This window comes from Pelophylax lessonae (genome assembly GCF_965119305.1).
Source record: "Pelophylax lessonae genome assembly, chromosome: 2".
NCBI lineage: Eukaryota > Metazoa > Chordata > Amphibia > Anura > Ranidae > Pelophylax > Pelophylax lessonae.
The window spans coordinates 541,058,428-541,085,403 of record NC_138769.1 but is presented as its reverse complement, the minus strand read 5'-3'; the positions used below and the strand labels follow the sequence as shown (position 1 = coordinate 541,085,403).

Here is a 26,976-nt window from a genome sequence, read left to right as displayed (position 1 = left end):
CCATGATCCTGCCATGACCCTGGTATCAAAATTTGCAGCTGCAAATGGGTTTTCATGTAGAAGTGACCAAGTGGCTCTAAAGCTCTCTAATGATGCCTACATGGCATGGAAGGGGCTGCCATGAACTCAGCACTGGTGCCAACTGTGGGGCCAGCTGAACACAGAGGAAAGGCAGGTACATCCATACCTACCCCTTCTCTGTGATAAATGAAACCAGAAGCAACAATTTCATCGCTTTTGGTTTTAGTTGGTTGTTTACAAGCAGTTACTCGCTTGTGAAGCATCTAATAAAACCAATCTCAGTTTGATCTGATGTCTTTAAGAGCACACAAGAGATCCGGGGTCTACTAGACCCAGGATCGCTCACTAAAGAAGAGATGCTATCAGGATTATGTTAATCTTGATCCAAAAGAAAAATAAACAGTGTGAAAAAATATATTTAAATAAAATAAAAACATTTTTAAAGCCCTCCCGTCAACATGTGAAGACGCGAATGCATATGTAGGTCCCGCACGCATATGTAAACATACACCACATTAGGTTAGAGAACATTACTCTAGCACCAGACCTTCTGTTTAACTCCAAACTGGTAACCTGTAAAGGCTTTAAAGCGTTGCCTATGGAGACTTTTAAGTACAGTCCTTTGTCGTAATTTCATGGGTATGTGCAATTTTAAAGCATGACATGTTGGGTATCAATATACTCAGGGTAACATCGTCATCTTTTAAATTTTTCCAAATATATGAGTATTATATTGTGCTTATGTGAAATAAAATATAATAAAATGTGCTTTTATCCTGAAGATTTGAATTTAATACTGTGTGACATTAAAAATTGCAACAACCACCATTGTATTCTCCAGGGCTTTTGCTTTCAGAAAATATATAATGTTTAGGGGGTTCTAAGAAATTTTCTAGCAAAACATGCCAATTTTTACATGTATGATAGAAATGACAGAAGCAGCTCCCACAGCAAGTGGTTAAAAAGACGATACCAATGGCTCTTAGAATACTTAAAGAGTGACTGCATCTGATTGGTGTAGACTGTGTTTGGCTGACAATTTTCCACTTGCTAGCTTTAAGACAAGTCAATTGAAAAATCAACTTGTCAAGCTGGGTGGTACCATCAAAGCACCAACAAATCAAATTTTAGCAGATTCAGCTGGGATCGGCTAAAATTCTGATATTTTGCAGCCTTACCTCAAATGGGTTTCTACACACAGTGGCCAAAGACATTCCCTTGCGGTTTGTCCTGTTGACAACCCATGCAGGACAGGAAAGTTATTTCCAAATACAAAAGCTTGGAATTATAGAATGCCTCTTGCACACAGGTGGCTGATCTTGTTTACTGTAAAGGCTGACATTTTTTCCTGCCAGGGAAGCCAAGGTGCAGTGTATAGCCTCGCATAGACATGAATGTCTGTGCCCTATTGTAGCTGGGTATATGTAAAACTATAGGTCCTCGCGCTTGTGGTGTTTAAAGTGCTTGAATATTGAGTAAAAACTATTTAAATTAATTAAATAAATAAAATGAATAAATGTGCAAGCTGCTTGCTGCAAGAGAAAGTGCTAGTGCTCTTTAAGGATGTGAATTGGTGATTGCAGCGCTGCTTAAAATATACTGTGCAAATTCACTTATGAATGAATAAATAAATACATTAGCTTCAAAAAATCATAAATCCATAAAATATGTGATTATTAGAATATCAAAATACAATGTCCATAAATAGATCCTTCAATGGAACAAAGTGCTTTGGTGCTGAATCCGTGCTCGATATGGGGTCACCCCCCGTGGTTATCTACTTACCACAATGTGGTTATAAGCAGGCATGAAGAGCTGATTACATTCTATGCATAGCTTCAATGCTGTTAGAAGTAATATTGCCAGTATGATCCTTGGAAGTAGTGAGTCCCGAGTTACAAACATAAAACATCACACGCATGTAGAGGAACTCGGCGCGGTGGTTCGCTGCTCCCGTAAACATGAGTATAGCGTAAGGGCGTTTGCAAAAATGTGAAAGTTTTCTATTTTTTGCATATGTCCGTACTGTATACTCATGCTTTGCATTTATATTGAACAGGCTCAGCCGTCTATGTGGAAGAGCCCTAACAAATACATTTCACAAGAAAATTGTTCCTCAGAAATATAAAATAACTTTATTGCAGTGGCTACAGTTCAGCTTTGAAGTGGACATGAAAAAAGAATATACAATTTTGTGTGAATTTATCAGGCAAATTACCTCTAAAGGCTCCTGTATGATCTGTATGATAGTCTAAAAAAGGGCCAAATCCAATTACTATGTGATTCACAAGCCTGATAAAGTAATGAAAAATTTCCCTAAGGCCTCTTTTACATTTGTGCCTCTTGTCCTGCAACTTGGGACTGCAAAGTCGCATGACAAGTCGTACCCCATGATTTCCAATGAGTACTGTTCAAATCTGTGCGACTTATGGTATGGTAATGGCTATATGTATATTATTATAATTATACTGCCATCTTGTGGTTATAGCATCATCTTTTTCTTTTATATTCTTTCTGCCCCTCCCATCTTGTGATGTATTTCCTGTTCGTGCTTCACTGTCTTGATGGGATAAGAGATGGTCATTGTTGTATAAGCCTTAAGGAATCTGCTCACATCCAGGAACACATTACCATGTTTTGTCCTGCAAAATACCATCTTTCAATCCTCAGCCACATCTTGTTGTCTGCGATACCTGCTGCTTGCAATAAAAACCCATGCTGATGAAATGGTGTTTTGGCAAGTTCAGCTATCAGACAGAAACAACACAGTGTCCCAAGCGCTAAGCCCTATATTGATCCACACTGCCCCTTGTACCAGGGCCAGCCAGGTGCAGTCATCATAGATAGTATTTGGAAGTACTAAAATAGACAAGCAGAGGGTGAGACAGTGCTATCTGGATGGGATAGTGAACCTTGTGTCCATATAGGATGTAAGGGGCCAATACTACTGCATTGAGACTTTCCATTGGCTCCCTACATCCTATATGGACACAGGGTTCACAACCATCCAGATAGCACAATCTCACCCTCTGCTCAGCTATCAGATAAAGACTGTTCGCGGTGATTATCTGCTTATACAGGCCAGGCATAGAGGTCTCAGCAAGGGATAAGTCACTATTACAACAGTTGGAGTACAATAGTCAAAACATGGTCGAATTCCTACAGCATGCTGTGTAGATGTGTATATGGTTAACCTGCAATCAAGCTCAGTGCCATCCGCTATCTTGTGAAAGCACATGGTAGCACAAACTTACTGCAAGTCATCTGTGAATGTTGCAAAAGGTTTATCTGCATTGGACTGTTATCCCACCTGTCTAAGCTGCTGTTAGAATTCTTAAAGAGACAGTAACCATTTTTTGCAAAACTTGAAAAAATGTCTAGAGAAGCCTCCGAAGCTTCAATCAACCAGCTGAATTAGGAAACTCTACAGATCGCTTCTCTGCAGCATACGAACGCTACCAGAGGCTGTCTGCTAAATACATAGCTTTCTTAAAGGACTCTAATATAGAGGGCACTTTAGCAGAACTAAGACCGATGAACTAAACCAACAAAGTTCTCTTAGTGCAAGATGCTAAGGATAAGGCAGAACTCTGCATCACTCAACTGCAGGACACCAGATCTCAAAAAATCAACATCTACTAAGCTCACAGCACTTTCTTCTCACTCTAGAAGCTCAACATTAAGTGACAAGCTAATAGAGGCCTGTGCAAGTCTGGAAGCAAATAAAGTCCGAAGCTCATTTGCTAGAAAGGAAGCTGAGATTGCAGCTCGCCAAGCAAAGATAGAAGCTTAGAACAAAAAACTCTTCAAGCTGAGATAGCAGCTCGCCAAGCAAAGGCAGAATCCCAAATAAAGATTCTGCAAATGGAAAGAGAGGAAGCAGCTGCCCTAGGAAGGCTAAATGTCCTTGGAACGAGCAATGGTAGCAGAACTGGAAGATCCAGTTGAATGCACCAGTGAAAATGTGCTAAGGCATAGTCAGTGGTGTATTTAGGTTTTGTGCTGCCCTTTAAATATGACCCACCCCTTCCTGTAAAGGTCACACCCCTTCCTGTTTATGATTCGCCCTGTCATCTGTAAACCACAGACCACAACCACAGTCTATCAGTGCTAATCAGCGTAGTCTCATCAGTTCCCATAAGTTCAGCCTTATCAGTGCTGCCTCATTACCGCCCATCAGTGCAGTATATCAGTCTGGCCTCATCAGTGGCAATCAGTACAGCCCCATCAGTGGCCACCAGTGCAGCCCCATCAGTGGCCATTAGTGCAGCCTGTGCATCATATCAGTGTCCATTAGTGCTGCCTTATCAGTGCAGCTTATCAGTGCCGCCTCATCAGTAGCCATCAGCGCAGCCTCATCAGCGGCCATCAGTGCAACCTATTAGTGCATATTAGTGCCCATCAGTGCAACATATTCGTGCCCATCAGGGCAGCATATCAGTGCAGCCCCATCAGTGAAGCTTATCAGTGCCGCCTCGTGCCCATTAGTGCAGCCTCATCAGTGCCTATCAGTGCAGCATATCAGTGCAGCCTAATTAGTGCCCATCAGTGCAGTTTATCAGTACCCATCAGAGTAGCATATTAGTGCCCATCAGTGCAGTATATCAGTGTCCATCAGTGCAGCATATCAGTGTCCATCAGTGCAGCATATCAGTCCTGCCTTATCAGTGCAGCCCCATCAGTGCAGCTTATCAGTACCACCTCATCAGTGGCAATTAGTGCAGCCTTATCAGTGCCCATTAGTGCAGCCTTATGTCACAGGATTAGTAAGATTACTCCTTTCTTTTAAGATATTTGGACTTGTGTTTACTGCCACTGATTGAAATCATAGCATTATTTCATGGATTTGTATAATAAATAGGAAGTCCATAGTCATTATACAAATAAGTGAAAAAACCAGAGGCAGCAAATATAAGTCCAAATATATTATAAGACAGGAGTAATGTTACTAATCCAGTGACATATTGCGATAGCACATATAAGGTGAGCAGGTCCAAAATATTATTGCCATCATATACAATTAAAAGTCTTATTTGTATATGATGCAATTCAGTATGCTCGCTCAAGGACAAGGATGTTTAAAGAAATGAAATTATATTATTGACATGATGCCTGCCATAACAGTTGTATTAAGTGTGGTCAGCAGCCTGCTGTCTGTCCGAATGTCCTCACCCGCCAATATTTTCATACCGGCAGCTAGCTGTGTGACCGCTTTATGGAGGTGCCAGACTGATCTGCCTCCTTGACTCTGGCCCCCCAATTCGCCCCACAAAACTGGCACTATACTAAAAGTGAAGAGCAAGCCGGCGGGGACCCTTTTCGTGTGGGAGCCGGGAGGAGGCTGTTTTTTTCTCATAAGGGGAGCAGCTTTTTTGCTGTCCTCCTGCAAAGTGGCACCCTAGGCCTGGGCCTTGTTGGCCTAGGCCAGGATACAGCACTGGGCATAGTGTTTGCAATGATACAGAATCATCTCCAGTACCTCTTAACATTACTGTTCAGACTCTCAACACAGAGACATCAAACCTGCAAAAGCCTGAGCCTCTTCAAGTCCACAACACACCAAAACAGCAAACCACATCGCCTCCTGTCAATGACAAGGTGACTCCAAGCAACAAGCCACAGTTCAAGCAGCAACCAGCAGAAGCCTTTGAGCCTAAGCTTAATGCTCTTGCAATGTCATTTTGCATGGTAAACCTCACCCTTACTCACCAAAGAACTTTCACGCCCAATGGGTCCCACAAGTTTTGGCACCAAAGAGTGAGAGATCAGACCTGTCTGACTTTGCCAGATATAGGATTTGCCGCAAGCTAATTAACATTAGCCTCTCAAGGTTCTACGACTGTCCAGAGACTTATAGGGCTTGGAGATCAACCTTCAAAGCTGCTATTGTTGATCTCAACCTTAATGCCAAGGAGGAACTTGATTTGCTCAATAGTGGCTGGGGCCAGAATCTGAAGATCGTTTTAAAAGACTGAGTAGTACATGTTGACTACCCAGAAGCAGGTCTTGCTGCTGCCTGGGAAAGATTTGAGCAAACCTATGGTAGTTCAGAAGCCGTAGAAAGCGCTCTATTCAAAAGACTGCAAAACTTTCCAAAAATTGGTAACAAACATCATCGCAAGCTTCAAGAGCTAAGCGACCTCCTCATGGAGGAGGTAGGTAGACCCTCGCCTACCAGGGGTAAGCTTTCTGGACACTGAATTTCTGGGTGTGAATCCAGTGGTGTCTAAACTGCCATACAACCTGCAGGAGAAATGGGCACAACAGGGCTCAAGATATAAAAGAGACTATAATGTATCTTTTCCTCCATTCTCATATTTTTGCAGGTTCATCAGTGAACAAGCCTGGACGAAAAAATCATCATCATCGTCGTCTGATAACAAAGCAGCTAAACATAGAAACTTAAATAGAGCTGTATCTACTAAAAAGACATCTCAACTCCCGTATCCTTTCCTGATCACCAGAGTGATTCGGACGATAAAGACAAGGATCCTAATCGTCAGTGCCCTATTCACAAAAAACCTTACTCTCTTAAGAAATGTCATGGGCTTAGGGCAAAGACTGTCCAAGAACGCAAGGAGATTCTCCAGAAACTTGGAATATGCTATAGGTGCTGTGCCTCCTATGGCCATTTTGCTAAAAATTGTCATCAAGTGCACAGACTGCAGTAGTGCAAAAACTTTATCGCTATGCACCCCGCTCCACTTCTAGACAATCCACAGCAGCCATCAACATTGAACCCTGCATCAAATCATGGCAGGGAGCAACAAAGCTATGCTCCAGCCACTACAAACGTTTCTTTTTCATGTACTGAAGTCTGTGGAGAAGGATTAGGCCACAAATGCTGTGCCAAGGTATGTCTAGTCGAAATATATCCAAAGGATCAACCTGAGTAAGCTACCAGGATATATGCCATAATAGACAAGCAGAGCAACAGATCCTTGGTTAAACCTACATTTTGTGAGATCTTTGGCATAAAGAGACACGCAATACCATATAATCTGAACACTTGTTCTGGTTAAGTAGAAACCTCCGGCAGAAGGGCCGATGGGTTCATGGTCTCCCATATCAAGGCAAAGAAGGGCATATTCTTGCCAACATTAGTTGAGTGTGGCCAAATACCAGACAAAAGGGAAGAAATTCCTACTCCAGAAGCTGCGCATCCCCATCCCCACTTAAGGCACCTGGTTTCTGAGATTCCCCCAATGGACATGGATTCTGAAATTTTAGTCTTGCTGGAAAGAGACATTCTCAGAGTAAAAAAGTACAAAGTGAACCAGCAGTCTAATGGATCTGACAACGCCCCACATGCACAAAGACTTGACCTAGGCTGGGTAATAGTCGGTGATGTATGCTTAAACAGGATGCGCACACCACCTGAGATCAACTCCTTTTAAGACTCAAGTGTTAAGGAATGGGCGGGCATCTCACTTCAGACAATACCCTCATCATTATGAAGTAAAGCAGAAGCCGCTTGACATCATTCAGGTATCGGACGTTACTCCCATCCCTTGTGATGACAACTTAGGTAGCACAGTGTTTTGTACTACACATGATGACAACAGAATAGCCTTGTCAATTGAAGATAGAGAATTCATCATAATAACGAGCCATTACCTCTTTGTGCTACAAGAGTCAGACTTCCAATCGTCAACTCACTTCAGTGAACTCTAAAGAACAGGCCTGAAATCAAGGACCATTTCATTGCCTTTATGAAAAGGATCTTTGACAATGATCACGCTGACCCAGCTCCACCTCTTCTAAAAAGAAGAGTGTTGGTATCTGCATTTCTTTGTAGTGTATCTTCCATGTAAACCAAAGAAAATCAGGGTAGTGCTTGACTCCAGTGCCAAGCATCACGGTGTATCCCTAAATTATGTTCTCCTCACTGGTCCTAACCTAACAACCCTGGAGTACTTATGAGGTTCAGAAGAGAGCCAGTTGCCATAACTGCTGACACTGAACAAATGTTCCATTGCTTCATATTAAGAGAAGACCATAGGAACTTCCTAAGGTTTCTGTGGCACCACAACAACAACAAACAGTGAAGTGGTTGAATACCGCACGCATGAAAATACATATCTTTGGAAACAGTGCCTCACCTTCTGTTGCAACATACAGTCTACGAAGGACTGCTCTTGATGGTGAAAAAGAGTATGGTGCAGATGCTCGACACTTTGTTGAGAGAGACTTCTACGCGGACGATGGACTCAAATCCTTACCCACAGATGAAGAAGCCATTGAGCTGCTCCAAAGGACTCAAGGTATGCTTTCTGAGGCCAACCTCAGACTCCACAGGATTGCCTTTAAACAGTGCTGCTGTAATGAAAGCCTTTCAGCCTGGCGATCATGCCACAGGCTTTAAGGATTTAAATTTGGGAATGGACATGTCTCCTGTTCAGAGAAGCCTGGGCTTACGGTGGAACTTATTAAAAGACACTTTTCGCTTTCAAGTCAGTGCTGCAGACAAGCCATTCACCAAACGCGGTGAACAGTCTATATGATCCACTGGGATCACCAGACAAGGTAAATCCACATTAAGACAGCTATCAGACTATTCAAGATTGGAATGATCTACTACCAACATACTAATATTCAAAGTGGGAGTACTGGAAACAAATCTCTACATGCCTTTGATGTAGTTGACATTCCACACTGCTACACTTCAGCTTCCCTTGCTGCAAGTCAGAGAAGTCTTCTCAGATGCATCCACTGAGGCAATAGCAGCTGTTGCCTACCTTAAGGTAAGATACTCTTTCAATCATACCCACGTAGAGTTTCTGTTTGGTAAAGTTAGCACCTAGGCCTGAACACACAATTCCCAGGCTTGAACTTTGTGGGACTGTGCTAGCTGTAGAAATTGCAGATTTTATACTGCATGAGCTAGACATTCAGATAGATGACATCAAATTCCACACAGACAGCAAAGTTGTTTGGGGCTACATATACAATCAGACAAAACGCTTCTATGTCCATGTCAGCAACTGTGTAGAAAGAATCAGGCCTGAACAATGGCATTATGTTTCATCAGAGTTTAATCCTGTAGATCATGCCACCAGACCAATGTCTGCGAGTGTCTGCAAATTCTTCTTGGTCAACAGGACCTGAATTCCAGTTGGATTATACAGAAGAAACTTCAGCTAAGGTCTTCAGTCTTCTAGAACATGGGTGTCCAACCTTTTGGCTTCTCTGGGCCACATTGAGTATAGAGAAATTGTCTCGGGCCGCATATAAAATATATACTATAGTTAAGGTATATAAGTAATAAAACGCCGCCGCGCCCTTCCCGTGCTGCCGCGCCCACCCCCTCCCCAGCACTAATTTAACACAACTAGTTGATGATCCCCTCTTAGGCTGCCTCTGTGGCCGTGCCCCCGACTTGACTTCCTTCCTCCCCAAAAAAAAAAAATTGTCAGGGGGCAGTGGGCCGCATTGCCTGAGGTTCTGGGCCGCATGCGGCCCCCGGGCCGCAGGTTGGACATTCCTGTTCTAGATCCTGACAACGATCCAGAGATTCGTCCTGAAGCCAAGACTCTTGATCTGAACAATTCATCTTGAGTTCTCAATGCTTTGAACGTTTCTCCAAGTGTATTGTACTTTTACGTACTATTGCAAGGTTAGCCCATATTGCTCATTGCTATCACACTAAATCCAATTATGCTGTCAAGGCTGGCACTTATGTCAAAAACCTTTCTGCAAAGGACATTACTGAAAGTAAACTGATCGTAAAACGCAGTGAACAACAGAATGTCTTTAGCACAGAAATTAAATGTATCTGTGACAATAAGGAAATTCAAAAAAACACAGTCCAACTGCCAACTTGAACCCATTTTTTTGACAGTCATGGCATACTAAGGGTTGGAGGACGTTTAAACAAAGCTAAGTAGGGGGAGCAAGAACAAAATCCTCTTATACCTGGTCGTCATCAACTCTCCACCTTGCTTATACGGCACTACCATGAAAGGGTAAGGGCAATGTAGACAATTCACAGAGGGTGTCATAAGTGCTGTAGGCCTTTGGATTGTTGGAGCAAAAAGACAGATTTTAACTATACTGCACAACTGTGTCCAATGCCGTAAACTAAGAGGGAAACATCAGCAAAAGCAAATTTCAGATTTGCCAGCTGAGAGGTTAAGTACTGACCCACCTTTCACTCACGTTGGTCTAGATGCGTTTGGGCCATGGATGGTAACAGCACGCAGAACCCAAGGTGGCAAAGTAAATAGCAAAGGATGGGCAGTGCTGTTCACCTGCATTGAAGTAATAGAATCCATGGTGCATCGAGTTTCATCAATGTTCTAAGGCAGTTCCTTTCCACCAGAGGGCCAGTGAAGTCATTTAGATCTGACTGTGGAACCAACTTTACTGGAGCCTGCCGAGATTTAAAACTTGATTCTAAGCCAATCCAGGACTTTTTAGCTGAAAAGGGCTGTACATCGATTATTAATCCTCCTCATTCTTGATGATAAGCATTACACATAGGATACTGGACTCGAACTACACATGGCTTTCTCATGAGCGTTTAACCGACTTTCTGGCAGAAGTGTCTGCCATAAATAATTTAAGACCGCTCATTCCAGTATCTACAGATTCAGAATCCCCAACTATCCTTACTCCAGCTACTCTTCTATTCCTGTTCCACCTGGAGACTTTAAAGGGGGAAATGTAAACCGTGAGCAATAGAAGCGAGTACAACATCTTGCCAACTGCTTCTGGAATCGCTGGAAGATGGAGTATGTTTCTCTTCTGCATGGACGCAGAAAATGGCAACATCTGAACCCGAACCTCCAAGTTGGAGGCCTTGTTCTGCTCAAGGAACAGTAAGCCGAAATAACTGAATAGCCCATGGGACTCATTGTAAAGACCATTCCTAGTGATGACGGTATGGTACATAAGGTAGAGGTAAAGATTGCCAGACAAGGAACTGTAAAGACTTTCCTCAGACCCATTACATAACTTGTTTTACTCTTGCCCTTTGGAGACTGAACTTCTTACTTGGGTTTGTTGGATCCAGTTTCTGTCACAAGAAGAATGTGTCTTGGACTTTGATTGACACTTCTTTAATGCCTTAGTTGCATATATGCATGCTCTTTACTTTTGCCTTTCAGGTCTTCAAGACAACTGCAAATCGCACCATTGTTTATTTGAAATTGCCTAACTACCGTTATGATGTAACATAGTGGTATTTACAATAAAAGACAGGGAGTGTGCAGTTAAACTTTTATGTAACATAGAATAAAATGCATAGTTATGGTAATGTCTATAAAATTGGTTATTATACTGCCATCTTGTGGTTGTTTTGGTTATAGCATCATCTTTTTCTGTTATATTCCTTCTTCCCCTCCCATCTTGTTAAGTATTTCCTAATCCTGCTTCACTGTCTTGATGGGTTAAGAGATGGCCACTTCTGTATAGGCTTTATGCAATCTGCTTGCATCCGGGAACACATTACAATGTTTTGACCTGCAAAATACAGTCTTTCAATCACCTGCTACATCTTGTTGTCTGCTATACCTGCTGCTTGCAATATAGAACCACGCTGATGAAACAGTGTTTTGGTGAGTTCAGCTATCTGATAACTTCTGTTTGCGGTGATTATATCTGCTTATACAGGCCAGGTATAAAAGTCTTAGCAAGGGATAAGTCTTTATTACAATAGTTGGAGTCAGAATAGGTTGTATTGGGTGGACCTCACTTGTAAGATCACCAGGCTTTTGTGGAAATTTGCGTGGAGACTAACAGAAAACGGTTAGTGCAGATTCAGTTTACCACTTTAATACAGGGCACTTACACCCCCTTCCTGCCTAGGCCAATTTTCAGCTTTTGCCGCTGTCACTTTGAATGACCATAGTATGGTCATGCAACAGATAACATTTTCTTTTGGTGGCATTTAATCACCACTGAGTTTTTTATTTTTTTTGCTAAAAAAAAAAAAATATATAAAAAAAGGCCAAAAATGTAGAAAAAAATTTCCTAATTTCTGTTATAAAATTTTGTTAATAAGTAAGTTTCTCCTTCACTAACGGGCATTGATGAGCCTGCCCTGACAGGCACTGATGAGGCGGCAATGATGGGCACTGATGAGGTGGCATTAATATGCAGCACTGATGGGCGGCACTGACCGGTATTACTGATGGCAAATGATTGGCATCACTGGTGGGCCTCACAGATGGGCATCGCTGAGGGGGCTGCACTGACCATCACTGCACTGATTATTAGTGCAGACCCACCCATCAGGAGAGTCGCTTATCGGCTCTTCTCTATTCACGCCGGGTCAGAAGTGAATAGAGGAATGCCGATAACCGGCACTTCCTGATTACATCGTGATTGGACACAGCTGGTCACAAGGTAAAGAGTCTACATCATAGGCTCTTTACAGTGTTCAGAGATGTAGTGTGTTGGAACGACACACTACACTACCGTTCGACGCGCTTCATGCCCCCGGGGCAGCGCACTAGAAACAGATCCTGAAGGACATGATATGATGCCTGTCAGGATAACTGATCCACTGCCCAGGTGCAGTTTTGCTATTGGCTGAGCGGGGCCTCAGCCCATTTTTTTTAATGGGAGGACATTTTTCTACTTGAACACAATATATACAGCGAATAGGGAATTTTTCTAGAGCCCTGAATGTTGAAATAACCTCTGAATAAATATGGTACTTACAATATAATAATAAAGAAAAGTGATGAATCATTACACAGCCCACTCAACTGCCTACAATAACTTCAACCGTCTCTTCACTCCTGTGAATTATTTTCCATTATTTCACACCATAAGTGGGGGGCTTGGCTGAGCTTTACAACCACTTTAGCGACTTCAAGTCCGGACAACTTTCACCCCCTTCCAGTGCAGGCCACTTTTTAGATTTCAGAGCTGTCACACAATTACTAAGCCATGCAACACTGTACCCAAATTAATTTTATATCTTTTTTTCTTTTTAAAGCTAGAGCTTTCATTTGGTGGCATTTAATCACTTCTTCCTACGTTTTATGCCAGAATGTATTTCACTACAGTTCTTTGGTAAAAACAATCCAAATCAGAAAAATGGTTTAATCTGTGTGAAAGTTAGTCTACAAACTATGTTATAAATATTCTATGTGCACTGTATATTCCTCTCTCTCTCTGTATATATACAGGTGCATCTCCTACAATTATAAAATCATCAAGTAGTTAATTTATTTCAGTAATTCAATTCAAAAAGTGAAACTCCCATTTTATATAGATGTGTTACACACAGAGTGATACATTTCAAGCATTTCTCTCTTTTAATTTTGAGGATTATGGCTTACAGCTAGTGAAAACCCAAAATTTGGTATCTCAGAAAATGTAATTATTACATAAGACCAAGTAAAAAAAGGATTTTTAATACAAAAATGTTGGCTTACTGAGAAGTATTTCCATGTACCGTTTAGTATGCACTATACTTGATCAGAGCTCCTTTTGTATGAACTACTGCATCAATGTGGCGTGGCATGGAGGCGATCAGCCTGTAGCACTGCTGAGGTGGTATGGAAGCCCAGGTTTCTTTGATAGCGGCTTTCAGCTCATCTGCATTGTTAGGTCTGGTGTCTCATCTTTCTCTTGACAATACCCACAGATTCTCCATGAGGTTTAGGTTAGGTGAGTTTGCTGGCCAATCAAGCACATTGATACAATGATCATTAAACCAGGTATTGGTGGTTTTGGCAGTGTGGGCAGGTGGAAGTCCTGCTAGAAAATAAAACCAGCATCTCCATAAAGCTGGTCAGCAGAGGGAAGCATGAAGTGCTCTAGAATTTCCTGATAGAGGGCTGAGCTGGTTTTGGACTTGACAAAACACAGTGGACCAACACCAGCAGATGACAAGGCTCCCCAAATCATCACAGAGTGAGTTTTACTTTTTGAACTGAATTACTGAAATAAAATAACTTTTTGATGAAATTCTAATTTTATGAGATGAACCTCTATATCTATCTGACAACGTATCAATCCTAAAGTACTAACTGCCTAATTTCTTGAAGCGCTAAAATTCCATACCCCCAAATTACACTTTTTGGAAAGTAGACAGTCAAAGGTATTTAGTAAGAGGTATGGTGAGTTTTTTGAAGTTGTAATTTTTTGCCAAAATTCTTTTTTCCAAGTGATTTCTCATGCACAGCATAGGCATACTTATAATTACACCCCAAAACATTCTGCTACCCCTCCTGGGTACTACATGCGTGACACTTTTTCACCGCCTAGCAACACAGGCCCAAAATCTAAGGCACCTTCAGGCTTTCTAGGGGCATAAATTACACATCTCATTTCCTGACTACTTATCACATTTTTGGAGGTCCTGGAGCACCAAGGCAGTGGAAACAATTGGGAACACTGGCTCTGTTCACTAGTGTGGAGGTGATCAGGACTCTAATATGGCATGTAAAAGTCTGTCTTCACTGGAATCTGGGACAATGTCTGGCAGCAATGGTCTAGTGACACTGACTGGTGTAGGTAGTAATGAAGTACACTATTCTGGCAGCACTGGTGACACTGGGACAGGTGTGACAGGCTGCACTGTTTATTTACACTACTACACTGAGGGCTAGTGATCAGGTTCAATGTTGGCTGACACTGGTGTGCATATGTGTACATTAAGTGGGCAGGCTGAGAACACTCACAGGCTGCTGGAACAGTTCTCTCGCCGCTCACAGACAATCTCTGTGGGAGGAGAGAGAACCAATCTTTACTTTCACTTTCCTTGTTCACAAATAAGATCGCTGTGACTGGACATGGCAATTACATGGAGCAATTTCATTGGTGCTGTACCCGGTCCTGTTATTCGTTGTGTCTAGGGGACACACCTATCACTGGCTGATAGGCGCACGCTCTGAGAGACGTACATGAGCTGGAGATTGTGGAGGATGTACCCGTACGCCCACCCTTACCGATGCTGCTCCCATCCGGCCAATGTATATTTTGGCAAGGCGGTTAATCACGGATAGGTGTGCAAAACTATGTTGACAGTAAAAAATGCCACTAATCAGGAAAACACACATTTTGGGTTTGGACAATTAAATGTTTCAAGTCCAGTTTTTGTCCACACAAAGCCACTAAAGAGGAATGGGTGAGGCTGCATCTGTTCTGCCTTCTCCCGCCCTTCTCTCTCTCCCTGTGCCTGCCCACACACTCAGTACAGCCCATGCGTGCTGTATGTGAAGGAGATGTGTGGGCGGGAAAGTTTCATTAGCAGCCAGCAGCTACATGGTGAACATCTCTGACTGAGTGAGTAACATGAGCGCTGTGCCCGGACTTACTCCTTCCTACCCTGTCACCCACCCCCCCCTCTGTCCCTGTCAACCCCCACCTCTGTCCCTGTCATCCCACCCTCGGTCCCTGTCACCCCCCCCTCTGTCCCTGACATCTCCCACCTCTGTCCCTGTCACCCCCCCTCTGTCCCTGTCACCTCCCCCCCTACCTCCCCCCCCTGTCATTGTCACCCCCCCCCTCTGTCCCTGTCATCCCCTCTCTCCCTGTCACCCCCCCTCTCTCTCCCTCCATGTCACCCCCCTCTCTCCCTCAGTGTCACCTCCCTCTCTTCCTCCATTTTAACACACCCTCTCTCCCTCCGTGCCACCCCCTCTCTCCCTCCGTTTCACCCCCCCTCTCTTCGTGTCATTTCCCTCTGTACGTGTCAGCTTCCTTTCCCTCTCTCCATATCAGCCCCTTTGCCTCTCTCTGTGTCAGCCCCCTCTCTTTCCGTCACCCCCTTTGCCTCTCTCCGTGTCAGCCCCCTCTCTCTCCGTCACCCCCTTTGCCTCTTGCCGTGTCAGCCCCCTCTCTCTCCATCACCCCCTTTCTCTCCCTGTCACCCCCTCTCTCTGTCAACCCACCCCCCTTGTCTCTCTCTGTCAAACCTCCTCTCTCTCGGTTGTTGTTGTTGTTAATATTTATTTTTGTTTTTGTAACTTAATTCTGAATAAAACATTTAACAGTGTCATTTTATGAGATATTTTACGAGGGCGTGTTTAGGGGCGGAGCAGGGTAGGGTTTGGGTGAGGCAACAAGTGGCGAGTAACTCTTAAGGCCTGGCTAGTAGCTCAGGACTTTAAATTTTGAGCCCTGTTGTATATTGCACTCTGTGTTCAAGACATGACCAATGTGTATCTGTGACTGCCGCTTTTCAACAACCACCTACATTAGGTATTGAAATCTACTGGCTATTTCTAATACACAGCGCTGTCACCACTTTTTTAAAAGGTCTTCCTCCATTAACTAATAAATCATCCAATCTGCTTATTAAAAAATGATCAATCCCAATCATAATGAAAAATGTTCAAAAATAATAAATTATACAGTCCTCTAGCAAATAAGTTCTTGTTTTGGCAAGAGCACTTTACTTTAGATGAATGGGACTTGTTAATCACTAGAGAACTGTATTATTTATTATTTTTGAGCACTTTTTCGCCATGTGAGTCTGTGCAAAGTTTACGGAACCTAGCAAAGACCTCTGAAGGCAAGTCTGTACATGCACCAGATTCCCCACACCTGGGTAAACACACCACAGGTCTGTGTGCGTGTCTGATCTCACAAACAGCTCCTGAGATGGCTACGTCGCACATCCCAGAAGGCTACTTGCAAGATGTTGCACATATGCACACACACAGAGACCCGCAAGATCTGCAAAAATGTTAGTTGTATCTTCTTTTTGCTAATGTAAGGTAAGAGAAGGGGGGGGAGGAGGAATTTGTGGGTAAAGGCACCACATACGTTTTGGTGAACTAGTGTGAGATGAGTAATGTTTCCCCATTTTACTTCCCTTTGGGGAAACATTGTACCACAAGCATCTACCTTTACCTTTGGTTTTAAAATCAACAGATGAATGTAGACATAAATGGTAAATAAAATGATGACTCTGTACCTTCTGTTGTTACTTTGTGTTCTTCGTCTTTTTCTTCTGCCCCATCACTAATATTTAAGAAACAAAAAAAGTGTAACAATCATTACACACCGATTTATTTGAAGGTTTTTTTTTTTCCCCCCAAAAAATTGGCTATAAAAATATAGATTATTCATGCAGGAAAACATAGCAGCATGCAAATTATTACAAGATAAATGGATTACAATCTGATCCGTTAACATAATCTAACAGATGGACAAGGTTAGTCTCTGCCACTACTCTATTATCTCAAACATTGATTATTTCACGGAAAGAAAAACAATGGACACAGACTGTGGATCCCAAAGATGCTTTGCTCTGATTTTCAGTTCTTAGTCAGTTTTTTAGTGATTTTCAGCGACTTACGTTATTGTTATTATTCTGTAGCATTATTAATCCACAAACTGCCTACTGTAGTTTCATCATTGTAAATATGATCCTATTGTATAATAAATTGGGGAAACTTTATACAACAAGCTACAGCTATGAATACAATTTTAGTAGTTTACTGCCTTCATTGTGATTTGATTATTGTACTCGGATTGACTATTCAAGTATTTTAATAAAAAAAAAACCACGTGATAAATGTCCTACTTGTATTATCCATCTCAGCTACTGTAGGGACATGAAATTCACTATTGCCTTAAAATCAAATATTCAACTTTTGCTTGGATGGTAAGATGAAGGTCCGCTTTGCATTTTCCATCTTTAAAAAGTTACAGAGTTACAGAGCTTGGTGTAATCCAAACTAATAGAACTAAAACTCAAATTTTACCCTTTGGTTGAAAATGACAGCTGAACCAATAGACTAGAGCATACATTTGCACTACAAATAACACAGCTACAGTCTATGGGACAGAATGAAGACATGCTGGGAAATAAAGGCTGTAGAAAGTAAAAAATGTAGCAGTCTCAATTTAGGTAAAACATGCAGAATTATGAAGAACCCAGTAAACCTTTAATGCACGAGAAGAGCGACTAGACAATTGTCATGCAAAAGCCTCTAGCTAAACCAACCTGTCTGATGGTGGGAAGGATAAATTTTCTTCGCACATGTCTCCCTCCAATCCCAGACTGCTCCAGCTACTGCTGTTACCATTACTACCAGAAAAAGACAATATTCAAAAACCTCAAGTGTTAGGCAACAGGGCTAATATTACACCAGTATACAGGGTAACAAAATAAAGGAAACACCAAATAATATATTAATACACACACACACACCTTTTTAGGAGTATGGCTTCCCTTCCATTAGTTTTAGTCCTGCTCGAAATACTTCAGAACTCTCATTTGGAAAATGTAACCTTTGACCAGAAAAGGCTGTCTTTGACCTGCTTTGTCTATAGTTCAAAAGCACCTTAATAGGTCATGTACGATCTAAGGAAAAGCAACGCAAAAAATAGAGTGTGCAATAGGAGCTTCTGAACTTCCATATGTACTGCTCATAGTCAATAGGATTTTGCTGACCTGCATTTGAAGTGCATTCCAAATGCCTGTCAGATGCAGAAAAACACCACCCCCTAACATGAGCCCTTTAGCTATGCCAAACGGGAAGGTCATGGTTTGCCTTTATCCTCCTCCATGTTAAAGTGTATTTCTGTTCGAAACTTTTTTTTCCCCATTTTTGAAAGAATAGGGAAATAAAGCAGTATTAGGCCTTCTTCTATTTTCATCTGGTGATCCAGCCAGTAAGTCTGTTGCTTCTACATCTAACACTCCCCTCCCCCCCACTAACAATGCTGCCTTCCAAAGGTGCCCCTATGCACTTTCATTCAGAGTGGGGGCACTCTTATACAGAACCTGTGTAACTGGCAAGATGAGGTGAAAACAGAAGGGGAAAGAAAAAACAAGTGCAGCCACCAGATCTAATGACTGGTAAGCTAAAAATTACACTTTTGGTTTTGGGTTTATTACTGCTGAAATCTCTGCACATTTTGTTTTTAGTCCATTGGGCCTATTCCCTTTACCTAAAATTAAAAAAAAATGGCATTTCTGACTTACCGTAAAATCCATTTCTCTGATATTCATTGATGGACTCAGCTCCTGATCTTCTTAACGTTGAGTTATACTGCCCCCTACAGGAGTAGGACACTAAGCAGAAAAAATGTCTGGGTACACCTATTGGCAGTCACAAGGCATATACTCCCTCTCTCTGCTTTAGGTACTCAGTTACAAGCAGTGTCAAAAGAATTACAACTCCACAGAGGGGTGGGTGCTGTGTCCGTCAATGAACATCAGAGAAATGGATTTTACAGGAAGTCAAAAATCCCATTTTCTCTTTCGTTCATTTACAAACACAGCTCCTGATCTTCTTAACCATTGGGATGTCCCAAAGCAGTGTTAAACATGAGGGGTGGGAACAGCGAAAAATAAACTCTCAAGACTAACTATAGCCAACCAGGTAAACCGGAGTTCAACCAAAACAACTGGAGCTCACCTGAAAAAAAACAACATAACACACCCTCAAAGAGGACCAGATCCTCTAAACAGCAGCTGTAAAAACCTTGCGGTCAAAGAAGGCATCCACAGATAGCAACACATCCACTTCATAGAACTTTGTGAAAGTGTGCACCAACAACCAGGAGGCCACCTTGCAAACCTGCGTCACAGATGCCCGATGACGGAAGGCCCAGGAGGCACTAAGCGCCCGAGTAAAATGCACTTGACAGGGAAAGGAGGAACCTGACCCTGGATGGAAAAGATCTGAACCACCGTCTGTCAGATCCATCTGGAAATGGTCGCAGAGGAAATGAACAACCCTTTCCGAGGCCCATTCGTGAGCAAAAATAGTCAGTCTGACTTCCTAAAAGACTCAGTAGCTGCCAGGTACATTCTAATTGCCCAGTCCACATCCAAGGTATGGAAAGCAATTTCCTTCGGATGTGTTGGCCTGGGACACAGGGAAGGCAACACAATGTCTTCATTGAAGTGAAAATCAGAGACAAACCTGAGGAAGGAACGATGGACAAGGGTGAAGAACCACCTAATCACTGTGAAAAACCAGTAAGGTGAACGAAAGGATAACGTTGCCAACTCCGACACCCTGCGCGCTGAGGTGAAAGCCGCCAAAAAGGTCATCTTCTAGAACAGCGTAAGCAGGGGAAAGTCCCGAAGATGCTCAAAAAGAAGCTTCTGGAGGACAGAGAGCACCAAATCGAGGTCCCAAGGCAGCAACAGAGACCGCACTGGAGGTGTCAAGTGCCCAACTCCCTGAAGAAAAGTGCGCACCAGGGAGTATGTGGCCAAGGGCCATTGAAATAAGACCGCCAAGGCCGACACCTGACCCTTGATAGTACTCAAGGCCAGTTTCTGCTTAATCCCAGTTGAAGAAAGGTCAAGATCCGAGCCACCGAACAAGAGCGAGGATGAAACCCAAGAGATTCACACCATGCAATGTACGTCTTCCACGTATGACGGTAGATCTTCCTAGAAGTAGGTTTTCTAGCTTTTAACAGTGATGGAAACAGATTTACGACTGTAAAGCAGGATGAAAGACTGGTCCATGGGACAGCAGATCCTCCCTGAGAAGAAGCTTCCAAGGAACGTCGGCGACCAGCCACACCAGATCGGCGTATCAAGCCCGGCGTCCCTAAGATGACCAGAATCCCTTCTGCTTCCATCCTGTGTAGAAATCTTGGCCGAAGCTTGAGAGGAGGGAAGGCATAAATCAGACGATACTGACCCCACAGGGACACTAGCGCATCTGTGGCATACGCCAGAGGATCCCGTAAGCGAGCTACAAACCCCTGCGCCTTTCTGTTGAGCCGGGAAGCGAACGGATCGACCTCCGGGATGCCCTACCAGAGAGACAACTCATGAAATACCTTCAGATGAAGAGATCACTCCCCTTGGTCCAATGCCTTCCCGAATAAGGTAATCTGCCTGCCAGTTCCACACCCCCGGGAATGTGTACAGTGGAGAGGCCTGGAAGGAACCGTTCTGCCCACCTTAGAATTCTGGCTACCTCCAGAGCCACCAGGACACTTCTTGTGCCCTCCTGGTGACTGACATAAGCCCCACGGCCATGGCACTGTGCAACTGAATATGCACTGGACATCCCTGAAGACGAACTGTCCAATGTTCCAGGCACTGTCTGATCACTCGAAGTTCCAAGACATTAATTAGTAGTCAGGACTCTTACAGTGTCCAGATCCCCTGAGCAGAATATTTGCCAAGGATGCCTCCCCAACTAGACAGGCTGGCATCCATGGTGACCATTGTCCAATACAAGGTAAGGAAGAATTTGCCCAGCCAAAGCATCTGGCTCAGCTGGGTCCGATTGTCCAGAGACTGCAGATTCTTGTCCCATTTGGCCAGAATCTCCCTTGCAGTGACCTCGTATGGACTGTGCAAATGGAACCGCCTCGAAGGTAGACACCATCAGGCCCAGCACCCGCATGCAAGTCCGCCTTGTTTACCTGGCGGTCCTACACATAACTGCAGCAGCTTTATTTGCTCCTGCATGCCCAAATACTTTTGAGTAGTGTAGGAACTCGCCTGACAACCCCTCTTCCCAGCCACTCATCCACCACACATACATACCTTTGGGCCCATCACATTAGTAGGCTTCCATTACTAACCAATAGCAATGCATAGGAACAGAAATAGGACAGATGAGATTCATCACATGGGCGGGCGGGCCAGACTTCTTTTGGTTCAGGAAAACCAGCATTCAGGCATGCAGGAAGCAAATAAAGATGCTGCTAGTATGTGCAGGCACTTTTAGGGCCATCTAGCTGTATTTTATGCCTTCTAGCAGATTTATTTATTTTATAACTTATAGCAAGTTTAAACATTTAATATAAATCCAAAATGATCAGAAAAGCAATATTTTGATACCTCAAAAGGGCTCATTAAAGTGCCACTAAACCCACATGATAAAAACTATCAATAAATGGTGTATTACATGCTGTACTCATACTCAGTCACTATGAGATTCATTTTCTGTATTCTGCAAAAAAATTGGATTTTTGTACCGTAAAATCCATTTCTACTGGGGGTATCTACGGACACAGCGCTCCATAAATCATAAATACTGGGTTATATTGCTTCCTCCAGGAGTAGGACTAGGCAGAACAAAAAACACCTGGCTATGCCCATGGGCCATCTTCAGCTGGTATAGAATCCCTCTCTCTGCTCTAGGTAATCAGTTTTTTAGCAAGCAGTATTAGAAGTACAAGACCTCCATAGAGGGGTGGGTGCGGTGTACGTCGATTAAATCAGAGAAATTGATTTTACGTTAAGTACAAAAATCCCATTTTCTCATTTGTTCATCGACGGACACAGCGCTCCATAAATCATAGCTACTGGGACGTCCAAAAGAAAAATGAGGAGTGGGGAAAATAACCCAAGGCGAAACATAAGAGCCCTTAACCAGGATACAGGAGCCTTAACCGGGCCACAGGAGCCCCATCTGAAAAAATAGAATTTTTTTAATTACCGTAAATTCCATTTCTCTGATGTTCATTGACGGACACAGCTCCTGATCTTCATTAACAATTGGGTTATACCACCCCCTACAGGAGAAAAATGATCTGGCTATGCCAATGGGCAGTCCCAGGGAATATACTCCCTCTCCCTGCTATAGGTACTCAGTTTAGTTTCAAGCAGTGTCAAAAGAATTACAACTCCACAGAGGGGTGGGTGTTGTGTCTGTCAATGAACATCAGAGAAATTTATTTTACAGTAAGTCAAAAATCCCATTTTCTCTTTCGTTCATTGACGGATACAGCTCCTGATCTTCATAACCATTGGGATGTCCCAAAGCAGTGTTTAACATGAGGGGTGGGAACAGCAAAAAAATTCCCAAGGCTAAACAGTAGCCAACCACGCAACAGGAGCTCAACCAAAACAACTGGCGCTTACCTGAAAAAAAAACAATACATCCTCAATGAGTATCAGGTCCTCTAAACAGCAGCCTGCAAAACCTTGCGGCCAAAAGAAGCATCCGCAGATGCCAACACATCCACAACATAAAACTTTGTGAAAGTGTGCACTGACGTCCAGGTGGCCGCCTTGCAAACCTGCGTCACTGACACCTGATGATGGAAGGCCCAGGAGGCACTAAGCCTTGAAAGGGAAAGGAGGAACCTGACCCCTGATGGAATGGGCCTGAATAACCGTCTGTCTGATCAATCTGAAAGTGGTCGCAGAGGATGTGGCCCATCCGTGAGCACAAATAGTGAGTCTAACTTGCAATTGAGTCTGACTTCGTAGCTGTCAAGTACAGCCTAATTGCCCGGACCACATCCAAGGCATGTAAGGCGATTTCCTTTGGATGTTTAGGCCTGGGACACAGGGAAGGCAACACAATGTCTTCATTCAAATGAAAATCAGAGACAATGTAAGCAAGGTAATCTCCCGAAGATTCTCAAAGGGAAGCGTCTGGAGGAACGAAAGCACCAAATTGAGGTCCCAAGGCTGTAACGGAACCGAATGTTGCACACCCTGAAGAAAGGTACACACCAGGGAGTGTATGGCCAAGGGTCGTTGGAAGAAGACCGCCAAAGCCGCCACCTGGCCCTTGATGGTACTCAAGGCCAATATCTGTTCAACCCCCCCATTTAAGGAAGGTTAAGATCCGAGCCACCGAGTAGGAGCGAGGATGAACTTCAAGAGACTCACACCACGCAATGTATGTCTTCCACGTACAATGGTAGATTGTCCTAGAAGTAGATTTCCTAGCTTTTAACAGCTTAGGAATCATCGACTCAGATAAACCTCTATCCTTCAATACCTGGCGTTTAACAGCCAAGCCGTCAAAGCAAGGGACTGTAAAGCAGGATGGAGGATTGGTCCTTGGAACAGCAGATCCTCCCTGAGAGGAAGCCTCCAAGGAACGTCGGTGACCAGCCACCCCAGATCGGCGTGCACCAAGCTCGGCGAGGCCAGTTCGGAGCCATGAAGATGACCGGAATCCCTTCTGCCTCGATCCTGTGATTGGAAGAGAGGAGGGAAGGCGTAAATCAGACGATACTGACCACACAGGGCCATCAGCGCATCTGTAGCGTCTGCCAGAGGATCCCTTGACCAAGCCACAAACCTCTGCACCTTTCTGTTGAGTCGAGATGATAGCAGATCCACCTCGGGGGGGCTGAGACACAGCTGATGAAACCCCCCCCCCCCCCGGATGAAGGGACCACTCCCCTTGGTCCAATGCCTACTGACTGAGGTAATCCACCTGCCAGTTTTCCACACGGGAATGTGTACAGCGGAGAGAGCTGGAACAAACCATTCTGCCCACCTTAGAATGCCGGCTACCTCCAGAGCCACCAGGACACTTCTTCCAGCCCCTGGTGAATGATTTAAGCCACGGCCGTGGCATTGTCCGACAGAATGCGCACTGGACATCACTGAAGACGATCCCTCCAATAGTCCAGATGCAGTCCGATTGTTCGGAGTTCCAATACATTGATTGGAAGATCTAGACTTTTCCAGTGTCCAGATTCCCTAAACAGAATGTTTCCCCAGCCGGACAGTCTGGCATACGTGGTGACCACTGACCAATACAAAAGGGGAGGAAGGGTTTTCCCAGACGAAGCACCAGAGAAAGAAGCCACCATATCAGGGACTCCCTCGTTCCCGGGCCAGATCAGAGACTGTGGATTCTTGTTCCATTTGGCCAGAATTTCCGTTTGCAGGGACCTCAAATGGAACTGTGCAAACATAACTGCCTCAAATGTAGACACCATTAGGCCCAGCACCCACATGCAAGTCCGGAGTGATGACCCATCTGCTGGACAGCAGGAGACGAATTGCAGCCTGCAATTTTTGGAGTTTGTCCAAAGGAAGGAGCACTCTGGCCAAGGCAGAGTCACACCAAGATAATCCAGCTTTGTGGAGGGAACCAGAGCAGACTTCTGAAAATTCAGAATCCAGCCGCACTCCCACAAAGTTTGTATGGTGATTTCCAGGTTGTTTACCAGAGCAGTAGGAGACTCCATTCGCAGAAGGCGGTAGTCCAAATAGCCCAGTACTATGGTCCCCAGTTGGCGTAACAAAGCTAGCACTGGTGCTAAAACTTTTGTGAAGACCTGAGGAACAGAGGTGAGACAAAAGGGTAAACGGCAGAAACTGATAATACTCCTCTCCCACTGCAAAGCGGAGGAAGTGCTGGTGACCAACACATATTGGAATGTGAAGGTAAGCATTCTTGATGTCGATAGAGGCAAGAAAATCCCCGATGCAAGGATGCCACCACCGTGCGAATGGACGCCATTCTGAATTTCTGCACTCGCACAAAGCAGCTCAGCGCCTTGAGGTCCAGGATTGGAGGCAACTTGCCTTCCTTGCTGGGAACTGTAAACAGGTTTGAGTAAAAACCCTGAAAACTATCCGAAGTGAGAACCGGGACAATCATCCCTAGAAGCAACAGGTCTTGTACCGCTCCAAAACAGACCCTGTGAGCGGTCTGGGGACAGGCACCAGTTGGAAGGAAAGAACCTTTCTGGGGACAAGAGCGAAACCGGATCTTGTAGCCGAACAGAATGACTTTGTGGACCCGTTTGTCTTGTACCAGGGAAGTCCACGGGTCAGAGAACCAGCGAGGACATCCTCCCCAACCCCGATACGGGTGAGGGCACACCTTCATGCTGAAGGAGCCCTGTCTGCGGGTCTGGAGAAGCCCGCTCTCAGCTTGCCAGACCAGGTTTGTTTGGATCCTCCAGAGAAGGCTCAGAAAGGCTACGAGCTCTTGTCAGTTGGCCCCGATGGACAAAAAAATTTCTTATTAGCCGAGGAGGGCCCATGTCTACCATGAGGTTCCTTGCCATTAGTAGCCTGCGGAAGAAAGGTACTCTTTCCCCCTGTGAGCCCTTTAATGTCGTCATCCAGGGTAGCTCCAAACAGGCGATCTCCTTGAAAAGGAAGATCAGTCTAGGCCTTTTTAGAAGTCTGGTCCACAGACTAGCATTTCAACCAAAAGACACACCGAAGGACCACTGCCGAAACAAAGAGCCGAGCCACTAGGGGAGCCACATCCAAAGAGGCATCACAGATAAACTGCAGCCCCTGGACCAGCTGGTCCGCCAGCTCAGCAAAGGCAGAGGGGTTGTTCTCCCTCCAGCTCATGGTGTAAGAGCTTAGCCCAGTTGGTCGGAGCTTGTGACACTAGGGCAATGAAGAAGACCGGCCTCAATGCCAAACCAGCCAGAGTGTACATATTGAAGGCCACAGCCTCTGTCTCATTGTCAGCTGGATCCTTAAAGGCCAGGGACTCTTCAACCAGAATCATGGTTCAATCTGGAAACCGGAGGGTCCACCACCGGTGGAACAGTCCGCTTCTTAAGAAGGGACTCCTTATGGGGGTAATGCCTAGAAAATCACTTTGAGACCCCAAGGGGACGCTTTGGTCGCCCCCACTTTTTAGCGACAAGTTTGTCAATATAGGCAGGGAAAGGAAACACCTTTGCCGCTCTGGACGGCTTGCGAGTGCCAAAGGGAACCTGCGCCTTTGTCGCAGCTGTTGCTGCGTCCTCCATCTGCACGGTCTCCCACACAGATACAATCAGGGCATCCACCAGCGCCTTTTCATGCGCAGTTGCAGATGTGGAGGAATCATCCTCACTATCAGAGGATTCAGAGGGGATCAGGTGGGGAGATGTGCTCCAAAGACTCCATGAGTCACCATGGGGACCCCACAAAAAGTGTAAAACACTGCAAAGGGAAAATCCAACTGCGCTGGCAGCACCACCCAGTCTCCAGGCACAAGCACCAAGCGATCCTCAGCAGTGAACCCCACCAGACACCACCCAGCAGAAACAGGCACCTGCAGCCACCAGGATAATCTGCACTCTAAGTTCGGCCAGCAAAACGGCCGCCGGACTACACAAACATGGCCGCCGTGCATAGAAATACACAAGCTACAGCAAAATGGTGGCCCAGCTCGGTAATACGAGGCCTCCAGGGACCCAGGAGAGATCCCTAGGCCTCAAGGACAGGCCCACCCGGTACAACCAACTCCAGCACAGCCGATCACCAGGTGGCCGGCGGGCACATCCCCTGGCCCCCATTGCCAGCATAGCACCGTGCCCCCACCCCAGGAGGTGGACTAGACCACC

At 44.4% G+C, this 26,976-nt stretch overlaps 1 protein-coding gene across 1 annotated transcript in view; it reads right to left on the bottom strand.

Moving 5' to 3' along the window:
- Positions 1-26,976, bottom strand: part of AKAP11 (A-kinase anchoring protein 11) — a 189,068-nt gene that overhangs the window by 5,123 nt on the left and 156,969 nt on the right. The window contains exons 9-10 of the mRNA XM_082244878.1: positions 17,936-18,019; positions 16,901-16,947 (exon numbers count right to left, since the gene is read on the bottom strand). Of these exons, the coding sequence (XP_082101004.1) occupies positions 16,901-16,947; positions 17,936-18,019 (131 nt within the window). The remainder of the gene's footprint in view (positions 1-16,900; positions 16,948-17,935; positions 18,020-26,976) is intronic.